Genomic DNA, 10,056 nt, shown 5'->3' with positions numbered 1-10,056 from the left:
TATATACATATATATATATATATACATATATATATATTTTTATATATATATTTTAAACAGTCATTTTTCCATCTTTTTTCACTTTAAAAACTCAGGATTTCTTGCAGATATGTTTACTGGTACAACAAAAGCATATTTTTTTAAATATAAATTTAATTCCATTCTTATGACTTTTTATATGTGTCCCTAACCATTAATTTACTTGTAAACATCGGTAAAATGGGGGTGGGATTAGCAAAAAAAAACAAAAAACTCCCTCCCTCATCAGTTTTTATTCTTTGATAAGTTGATAAACAAATAACTTTTTTTATGGGGCCTAATAATAATAGGCCTAGGGCCTACTCCTAATAAAGACTTGTTATTGTGATCCTTAAGTCATCATTAGGAATGAATAATATGTCTACATTGCAAACAAATATTCCAGAAGAGTTCAGAAAATTGACCAATGAAAACAGTCAATATAATGTAGGCCTAGTTAATAGCGTTGTGATTATATGTAATAAATTTAATTAACTATATTTTAGGAATTATTAGGGGAAATTTTCTCTCTGCACCACCCTTTTATACTATTATATATTTTTTTTAAATGCAGCGGCTAGGAATGTACCATTCCCATGCTTGAATGGTACGTGGGAAATGTGGTGTAAGAAAGCCCCACTTCGAACATTTGCCCGGGATACGCTATCTCCTATCTCAGTAATGGTGAGTGTTCCTAGCAGTTGCCAAACTTATCATTACTGAGATGTGTACGGTACCTCTAATTTTTTATTTTTTTATTTTTAAAATAAATATACAGTATTTACAGTAGTATAGGTGTAATCGTGCCCTACCTGACATAGAAATGTACTTAATATTATACAGTATTTGCTTTTTATTTTTATAGGAACTTGACAAAAGGCTAAAAGATGAGGACAAGATTTTTAACAAAAAAACAGAGTAAGCTGACGTCTATAAATTGTGATCAACGTTGTTATTAATTATCACAATACATGTCTCCCTCAAATTAAATACCACCTCCAATTACAGGAACCATTTTTTCCAATTTCGCATTATTCTATTATGTTTGTTATTCTAATTAGAGACCGAAGATGCGGAAGACCGTGGAAACCGCAGTCCCAAAAGTGATCTTTAATTAATTGGAGACCTGTATTATGTGTCTGGCAAATTCACATATATTTTCTAATGAATTAAAGACAGTATTATCATTTATTTATTTTCTGTCGGTCTTCTTTATAACAAGACATAGTAGCTGGAGACATTCATCAACATATCAAGTTGTATAAAAAAAATAACCAATAACTGTTGAAATAAGATATTTTATTTTTTAGGAAGGAGAAAATGAAAGAAAAACTTGTTCTTCAGGAGGACACACAACGTACAGCGTACCAGCCCCAGCTAAGGATTCTAAAACGGGACAATCAAAACCAGGATAAAACCCAACAACAAGACAGTGCTAGTAAAGCTAAGGTATGTATACAAGTTTGTGTGTACCTCACCTTGTTCATTGTTAAAGGTACACTTTCAGTCATAAAAATAAGAAAAACCTCATACAACATTTTGAAATGATGAAATTCCGTTCAGGCTGCCTACTGATAATCTGTAGACGGCATCGCGTCGTTGAGTGCTCACAGGGAGTGGGGGTTGGATTCGTCAGCTGACGGCTGTACAGCCATAGCACAATGCAGTGAGGGCCCAGCTTAAGAGTCTGTAAAAAATATAAGAACAGTATTATTATTTTATCGAAGTGTATAACCAGTATTTAATATGGTTCGGATTATAGTGTGCTCTTACTAACTTATATAATGATATTTATTTATAATGAGATTGTAGAAGTTCAAATGTTTACTCACTGCTGGAATGAATTATGCATACTGGTCTCCCTCCAATTAAAGACCACTTTTGGGACAGAGGTTTCCATGGTCTTTCGCAGCTTTGGTCTCTAGAGTAATAAGATAAGACATTTGTTAATATGGGACCACAAAAAAGTGGTCTTTAATTAGAGGGAGACCTAACTTTATATTTCTTTTGAAGTTTTGCTAATGTATACTGTAAAATTACTTTTCTCGTCTATTTTCTAACTAGATGCAACCAAAGACATTTGCTCAGAGGGAAGCAGAGTACCTCGAAGCTCGGCAGAGAATTATGGGCGATCTGAGCATGCAAGAACAAAGCTCGGAAAATTCTATGCCTGTAACAACGATATCAGTCAGCGAGAAGAATGTGATACGTCAGCCAAAAGGACCACAGGAGGGCGCAGGCTTTCTACTACAGAGATAACACAGATAAGAAAAAATGCGTTAATATGTTAAGGCATAGAGTTTCATGGTTCAGTTAATATTATTCAGGTTGAGGGTAATGGTGCATGGCTGTTTGTGAAAATAAGCTAAATGTGAGAGCCCTGAATCTGTATTATTACTTTACCATGTAACCACAGCGTGTTTCTTCCTGAGCAATACTCTGCGGTGTTGATGAAGAGCTCTGCGTAATGCATGAGGATTGGGAATGCCCAGTCTGAGGAGATTGCGGCCCTATACCAAGAAGATGATCGAGCTGTGTGAAGCGGCTTTGGAGGGCCAACAGCTAAACTTCGCTTTTACGCTGTCATGTTATCAATCTTGCAGGTAAAGGTGGAACGATAAGTGAAACACTTGAGGCGATAACAATGCTAGTTAGATGCATTAACAGCAGACATTACTAAAATACCAAAAAAGGATAAAAAAAACTTATTTTAAAATCATATGAACTTAATTAAAAGTAATTGCCAGTATTAAGTGCAATTGGGTTTTTTTTTTTATTTGATTGAAATGTTAGTGCCCTACCGTTTTTTTATAACTGTGAAATCGTTCAGTCACTGATTGACATCGCATTGGTATTACTGTATAAAATGTATTTTAACTTTTCATATTGCCAAGATATATGTCAGATAATGTCAGTATTTTTTACTTCTAGTCTAATTTTTTGTTTAATTGGCATTTAGGAATACTTCAGCCCAGTTGTCTTCCTACGCTTAAGTTATGCTAATTCCTGACGGTATTGTGAATGTGTGTAGTATGCAGAAAGGCCCGGAATGCACACCAGTGCTATACTCCATCACTACAGAACCATCATGATAAAAACATTATGCTTCCAATTTGTATGTACTTTTAGCAAGGGGACATTCACAATTATCCACATTATTTAACAAATGTACTCCCCGCTGAAAGAAAGCATGCATCAAAAAATATTTATTTTTCAACACTTATTTTAATAGTATTTCTATTAAATGAATTTTAATAAGATTGCTCTTTTTTTTTATTTGTTCAAGCAATTTGGAAGAACATTTTAATGTGCTGTATCTGAATAAGTGTATAGATGTATCCCCAACCCCCCTCCCCAGTTTTTGTATATGGTGAATGATCCCTGTGGGTAAACTGCATAGATCCAGAAAGTAGAATTTTTACAGTAATGGGGTGCTGCTACACTTGTGTTTATGTGTAGAGCTGAAAACTTCTACTCTTGCTCATAACATTATCAATCTAGGCGTCGGTAAAATTTGGAAGAATATTTAGTCTATGTTATTATGGATGCTATGCGGCCGTTCCAAGGCAAAACAACGCAACTTAACAAAAATATAAAAGCACTAGCGTTGTTTTGCCATGGGATGGCTGTATGGAATAGTGTACTAAAGTTTCAAGCCTGATTGAGTACCATATAAATCAGGTTAATTAATAGGTGCAAATAAGTTGTGAGAAAAGACTCCTTCAAAAAAAAACTTTTTCTCATTCTAACAATTTTAAAATCTTGTATTTTAAATCCAGGGAGTTTTAAATTTAAACAAATGTAAAAAAAAAAAAAACAATTCAATATTGATGGTAATAAATTTCTTATTATATTGTTACATTTGTTTAATTGTGTTTTATGTGATTTAAATTTATAATTATACAATGAAGGTGTACTATTTCATGATTCTTAAAGAATACAACTCTCTTGTTATACAGCCTTGCCGCTTAGTGGTGGCTTCAGAAATTTGCCGGCAAGATTTCCGAGAGTGAAGTCCTAACCAACAGGCCGACTAGAACCTTAACAACCTCAACATCTCAGAATAAAAATCACTGGAAGGGTTTAAAGGGAGAGTTTTTATGGCTTAGTATGGCCCAAAATTGTGTTTTTAGACCACAATTTTTATTCGTAAAGTTAGGTGAATAACCCATAACTCGCAGCCTATTTTAAGGCTGTAGTTAGCCGCGCCCCTGCCTTACTGCTCAGCCGCTCGATGTATTAAGGATTGGCAATCAAAATGTTTGGACAAGTGCAACCACTGTTACCTCTCAGCCACTCGACTCGCTTCTGTTTTGTGCAGTAGCAGGGACGTAATAATTAAAGCTTTTAAAATTCTATATACTTGTCTGACAGTACAGTAGAGACTCAGAGCATTGCGTATGAGTACGAGAGGAGGTTTCATGCCAATAAAAACAGGAACGGTACTCTGTGTACGCTCAAGAAGTAAAAAATCACCTCATAACATATTTTGCGATCTAGCTTCCCTTCCAGCTCCGCGCCCCCATCAGATCCTCCATTTGAAGTCTGCTAGATACGCCACTGATGGAGACGATCTTGTAAAAATTGGAAGGCCAACTATACGAACAGATTTGTTCCTATGACATATATAAAACATCAATTTTCACGTAGCCAAGAAATATTTTTTATATACCGTAAATGATAGTTTTGATTAAATTTGAAAATATCAAATGTTTTTTATGTACAAAATAAATTTAAAAAATCCCAAGAATTGTTAAAAATCATTTATATTTTATTTCATATAAAATTTCAGTGACATAGGGTAACTATAATGTACTATATCCAATAAGCAAAATCACTTTGGCAATTTACAAAATGCAGCACATTTCATTCACAATACAATACAACTGGCTGAGAAAAACTTATTGCCTCTTTATAGATTCATAACAAGACCCTCCAATTACAGTTTGGTTGTTCCACCAACTGGGCTACAAGGCCAAGTTGTATTAATACTGTAATAATAATAATATTATTTCATAATAATAATCATAAAAATAATGATATTCGTATAGCGGATGAGGACGTTATAATCATATTTTTGCCTAACATATTCACAAATCAAATGTGATGTTTGTAGTCTGGGTTCCAGGCCCTTGGGTTACTCACTCTTTATTGCGCGCCATACCTAATTTATTTGGCGTCCCATACTCGATTTCTAATGAGCGAGATATTTACCTGGATAACCTAATCTCCCTAACCTCTCCGTGATCAGCTGGATTTCTAGGGAATGAAGATTATTGTTAGGGAGATGGTTCCAACATGGCACCCTGTGTCGGACTGTTCTATTTTATTTGAATGGGTTTTCCATTTCGGGAACAAATGCAATTAGTTGGTTTATCCAGGTAAGTATTCACAAAATAGAGAGCATGCATTTACAGCATGAATTTATATTAAATATAGTAAATTCTACATAAAAGAAATAAATGTATGAATATATGATTGGCTTATCCCTTTAAATTGTTTTGTACACAGTAAAAGATGTACATCATTGAACAAATATTCTTAGTAAAGTATTTATAAAACTATATAATACTGTATACTTATTATACATGCAATAAATAATATTCACACACAATGCATATATTGAAACAAGAAGTTGTTTATAATGCATCCGGTACATTTTATTTTACACAGCGAACTTCATAAAAACTAAACCACAAAGGCTTTTGTATAAAAGGATATTGCCAGTGGCGAACAAGCACGATTTTAACAATATTTTTAGCCGACGACTATAGAGCGACAAGGCGGATCCAGCAGGGCCCGTGCCCACCCCTATCAGTCCCGCCAAAAAAATTAAGAAAAGTGGAGAAAAAAATTTGCCGATTAATTTTCCGTGGGGAAGTAAAAAAAAATCTGCTCACCTCAGCCCTAACCATGGTGGGGCTGAGGTGGCTGCTGGCCTACCTATTGCCCCCCCCCCCTTCAGAATTTTTCTGGACCCACCCCTGACATAGTGGGCTTATTATACCATCATATATAGAGAAAAATGAATGACTTTTAAATGCTTCACTGTGAAGATATTTGACTGAAATTTGATTTTAAAATTGAAAGTATAAAGTGCTCCTGGGCAAAATTAATGGGCAAATCTGTCAAATTTATATTTTAGTCTTATGATATATCTTCTAAAAGTATTAAACATATGAAAATTTGTTCTATGAAAGATGTACTTCATTGGTCAGATTTCTACCATATTGTATAATTCCACCAATAATGGACACTCTTGCTAAGAAATCCAATCACAGCATGTTTTGTTTTTTTTCTTGAGGGCCTCTTTAAGTCAACTGTTGGCAGGGCTGGATCCACAGATGTCCAAAAGGTGGGGGCCGAAAGTTGGGCCAATCGAGACAACACTGATCAAGGGGGTCCAGGGGCATTCCCCCGCGAACTTTTTGTGTTCTAGACGCCCAAAAATAAGATTTTTTTTCTTTATTTTATCTCCCAAAAGGGTAGGCGGGGGCCAGGCTGGGCCCCCGCCCTAAATCCACCCCTGGCTGGAGTACCCCTTGTAAAATAATTTAGTAGTAACCAACATTACACTACTGAATCTCAATTATAGTGCTGAATGCCAAAAAATATTTCTGGAAAATGTTTTAAACACTAAAATTTGTTGTTGATCTATGCAAATGAGTACAGCAACCCAAAGTAGCCTCTTTTGCATTTGTAGGATTACAACAAGCAATGACACCAAAGAGTATAAATAGAACAAGAGAGCCAACAACGCTCATTGAGAGCGTAAAAAAACGATACGCTCTACGTTAGTGGGCGTCCTACACAGGCATGACGTTTTTACGAACAGGACTTTGCTCTCTTGTTCTATTTATACTCTTTGATGACACACAGAAAAGGTTGGTAGTTGGGGTACTGAAGTTGCCGATAATATGCATCTTGCACTGCTGCTGTCGCTGCTTCTGTCTTTGCTGTCGCTGTTTGTGCTTTGCTGCTGCAATCATAATTACTGTTATTCTCAGGGAGTTTGTTTTGAGAATTTTTCACTTGGGTACCGAATGACCCTTTTAAGGCTTTTAATGGCTCCTTGCGAGTAACAATGTATTAATTCTGTGCGTGCTATGCTGTACAGCAAATAATATTAAATTTTTGATAAGCTATTTTTGCTCCTTTCTAAATTCTATAGAACACGTATATTTAGTTCATGCTTTTTACCTTTAAATCAACAGAGAAACTTCATACAGCAATTTAGTTTGATTTTTGTTTATCTCATCTCTGGTTTTTGGTCTGTTGAAATTTTAGTTTGTTTTGTTATTGTTTGACAAAATAAATAAAATTAAATGAATATAATATAAATTCATATTGCCTCTAATATTGACTCCTACAAGTAATGGGTCCTTGACAGCCCCAGGCCCCCAAATGGAAGTTCAAACAATAATTCTACAGTTTTATTACAGGAAAAAATTGTCTATGCCTGGAGAAATTAAAATATTAGAAGAAGAAGCAGATGTAATATTTGTTTCAATTCTTCTAGAGGTGCATTTGTTCATTTCTATATTATTCATTTTACAAAGCACACATGGATTAACATACAGAATAATTATTAAAAAGTCGTAGACTTGTGTTCACTGCTGGAGTTCCCAAATAGCAGCAAGTTCACTTGAGCAGGAAGAATTATTATCTGTTGGTGGGGTGGGTGAGCTATTCCCGGAAGAGCTCAGGCTGTTAAAAACCTCTCTCCACTTGGAGAAAGATGCCTTGAGAACTTCTTGGGAGTTCTGTCTCTTGAGCTGGTGTCCGTAGTGATGTAAGCTGGAGAGATGCTGCCATGAAGCAAATACCTTATGAAATGAAAGAAATAATAAGATAAAAAGTAAAAATAAAAACAATGTATGCATGTGTTTTGCCTTAATGAATTCACATTTGGTTAGTATTTTTTTTTTTTTTTTTTTTTTTTTGGCAGCTGTCCTTTTTGCCATCCCCTGGCAACAGGTCTTGGCAAATATTTTTTTTTATAAATTTATGTATATCAATCAGGTTGTCTTAGTCAGAGGGTCTTCAAATTAAAATTTGTGTAATGTGACGCAGTGGTGCCGTTTTACAGAAGGAATCATTTAAATACCTGGGAGGAGATATGGCTGTTTTCTTTGCTACTCATACTCTTCAAGACCTGATTGGTCACCAGTGCTGTCCTCCACTGCTTCCAAAATCGAGAGTACAGTTTATACTCAACCTACAAACAAAACAAAAACATAATCAACAGTGTACACAATGCATAATTAAAGGATTTTGGAAAGGAGATTAGTGGAATGGGGTGAATTGTAGGGATGACAGAACACCATATCATCATGATAGAAGCAATGGAATTACTTGGTGGTATTTAAAGTACTGGGATACCAGAACTGTACACTTGTATTACTACTGTTAGGTTACAGTATATATATTTCCCCATCTATGTTCTTTCAACCAAAAAACTAGTTATTATAAACAGAGCAGCCCACAATGCTTGTTAAATGCTTTCTCTGTGATGGCCAACATATTGCCACAATATACAACTGTGAACAGCATCCACTGTATTAAAGAGAGGGAAAACATGAACTTGTAACATAACTCACCATTTGCCTTGCCATAAGCGACTGACTTGCTCTTTCAATCCACTTAGTCATCGATTGCCGCAGTAAACATTGGTCTCGCTTCCTTCTTATTTTTTCTATCTTCACTTCAAAAAACCAACTTCTGAGTATCACTTTACTGAAAAATTAATTAAAAATGCAGTCGATTTGTTTAGATATGTACAGAATATTTTATGCAGGTTGTTGCTTTGGAATGAACTGTTCCATTATTTTGCAGGGGTATCCTCACTTAAGTTTATTGGATGACTGACAAATAGATGGTTTATCCAGGTAATTGTTCACAAAATAGACAAACAAAAAAATGAATTCTCCTTTGGAATCATTTGATTGGTCAAAGAATATTCAATGTAAAAGTATGCCTTGCCAATACCTAAAGATCTGTGCAGACTATCAAAAAAGATTGTTCAGAACATTTAAAAAAAAGACAGAGGAAGTACTTACCTTAAACGTCTTTCATAATGCCAGGCTGCCAACTCCACTAAATCTTCATCATGACGTTTTTGCTCCCTCTCCTCCTTAAAGACACTCATCCATAAACAAAACACTGATTTCATTAACCATTTCTGGTGATGCCTCACTGCCTTTTGTGTCAAAGTAGCCTCCTTCCATTGAAAGAACACCCTCTCCCTGAGCAACATCAATCTAATGAGGGCAGCAGACTCTGCCTGTCTCTTCATGACAAACACCTTTTCTGAGGATTCTTTCCAGGTTTTAAAAGCCCTCTGTAGTTTAATGGTTGAAAGATGTTTTTTTACTTTCTCTTTTGTGTTGGCTAACTCTTTCTGCTTTCTTGTCTGGTTGGACCAAGCATTTAAGACACGTTGTAACCTCTTCTCTTCTAAAGTTTTCATTACCTTTTTAGTTGTGCGACATTTTTCTAGTCGGGTTTTCCACAACTTCCAACAAGTTCTTTGTAATCTTTTTTGCTTGAAGTCTGCTAATTTTTGCTTAGTATCTTTATTACTTTTAGCAAAATCTGCCCATACCTTAACAATTCTAAAAAATAGTAAGAACAGAAAGATATTAAAAACACAAATATTAGAAATGAATTGTCAAGAACCTGTCAGATAAGACTGAGGCCTCTACAAATTTTGTAGATTAAACTTGCCTGCAAACCAACCAAATAATGATGAATGAAGATGATGATGATGGTGATGATGCTGATGATGATGATGTTGATGATAATGATGATGATTAGCAATCGCAGGCACTCTGAGGTAACTGCTCTCTTTGAGCAATGTTGAATAGCTTGGTGGTTAAGATGCTTGCCTTCCAACCCTAAGGCCCTGTGAAAGGATTTTTCTCACGACTAAAACAACTCTACTCCACAAGCCTCATCATTAGCAGACTTGGTTTAAGTAAAGTATCTTGTCACGTGTGTCTTGTACAAGGGGTTAGGTGGGCCAGTGGGCCACAATCT

The 10,056-nt window shown here is 35.3% G+C and overlaps 2 protein-coding genes across 2 annotated transcripts in view; one reads left to right on the top strand and one right to left on the bottom strand.

Moving 5' to 3' along the window:
- The first annotated feature begins 613 nt into the window (after positions 1–613).
- Positions 614–3,838, top strand: LOC117117403 (SUZ domain-containing protein 1-like). Its single transcript, XM_033261716.1, has 4 exons — positions 614–702; positions 884–936; positions 1,329–1,467; positions 2,083–3,838. Exons 1-4 carry the CDS (start codon positions 637–639, stop codon positions 2,275–2,277), a joined length of 453 nt encoding a protein of 150 aa, XP_033117607.1. The 5' UTR covers positions 614–636; the 3' UTR covers positions 2,278–3,838.
- Positions 3,839–4,768: 930 nt separating this feature from the next.
- Positions 4,769–10,056, bottom strand: part of LOC117117397 — a 40,909-nt gene continuing 35,621 nt past the window's right edge. The window contains exons 25-28 of the mRNA XM_033261704.1: positions 9,078–9,632; positions 8,619–8,754; positions 8,126–8,236; positions 4,769–7,844 (exon numbers count right to left, since the gene is read on the bottom strand). Coding sequence (XP_033117595.1) covers positions 7,629–7,844; positions 8,126–8,236; positions 8,619–8,754; positions 9,078–9,632 — 1,018 coding nt within the window. The 3' untranslated portion in view covers positions 4,769–7,628. The remainder of the gene's footprint in view (positions 7,845–8,125; positions 8,237–8,618; positions 8,755–9,077; positions 9,633–10,056) is intronic.

The sequence above is a fragment of the Anneissia japonica genome, unplaced genomic scaffold (assembly GCF_011630105.1).
Source record: "Anneissia japonica isolate Jap-2015-1 unplaced genomic scaffold, ASM1163010v1 scaffold15657_len110212_cov154, whole genome shotgun sequence".
Taxonomy (NCBI): Eukaryota; Metazoa; Echinodermata; class Crinoidea; order Comatulida; family Comatulidae; genus Anneissia; species Anneissia japonica.
The sequence above is the reverse complement of the archived record's forward strand: the minus strand, read 5'-3'. Positions and strand labels throughout refer to the sequence as shown.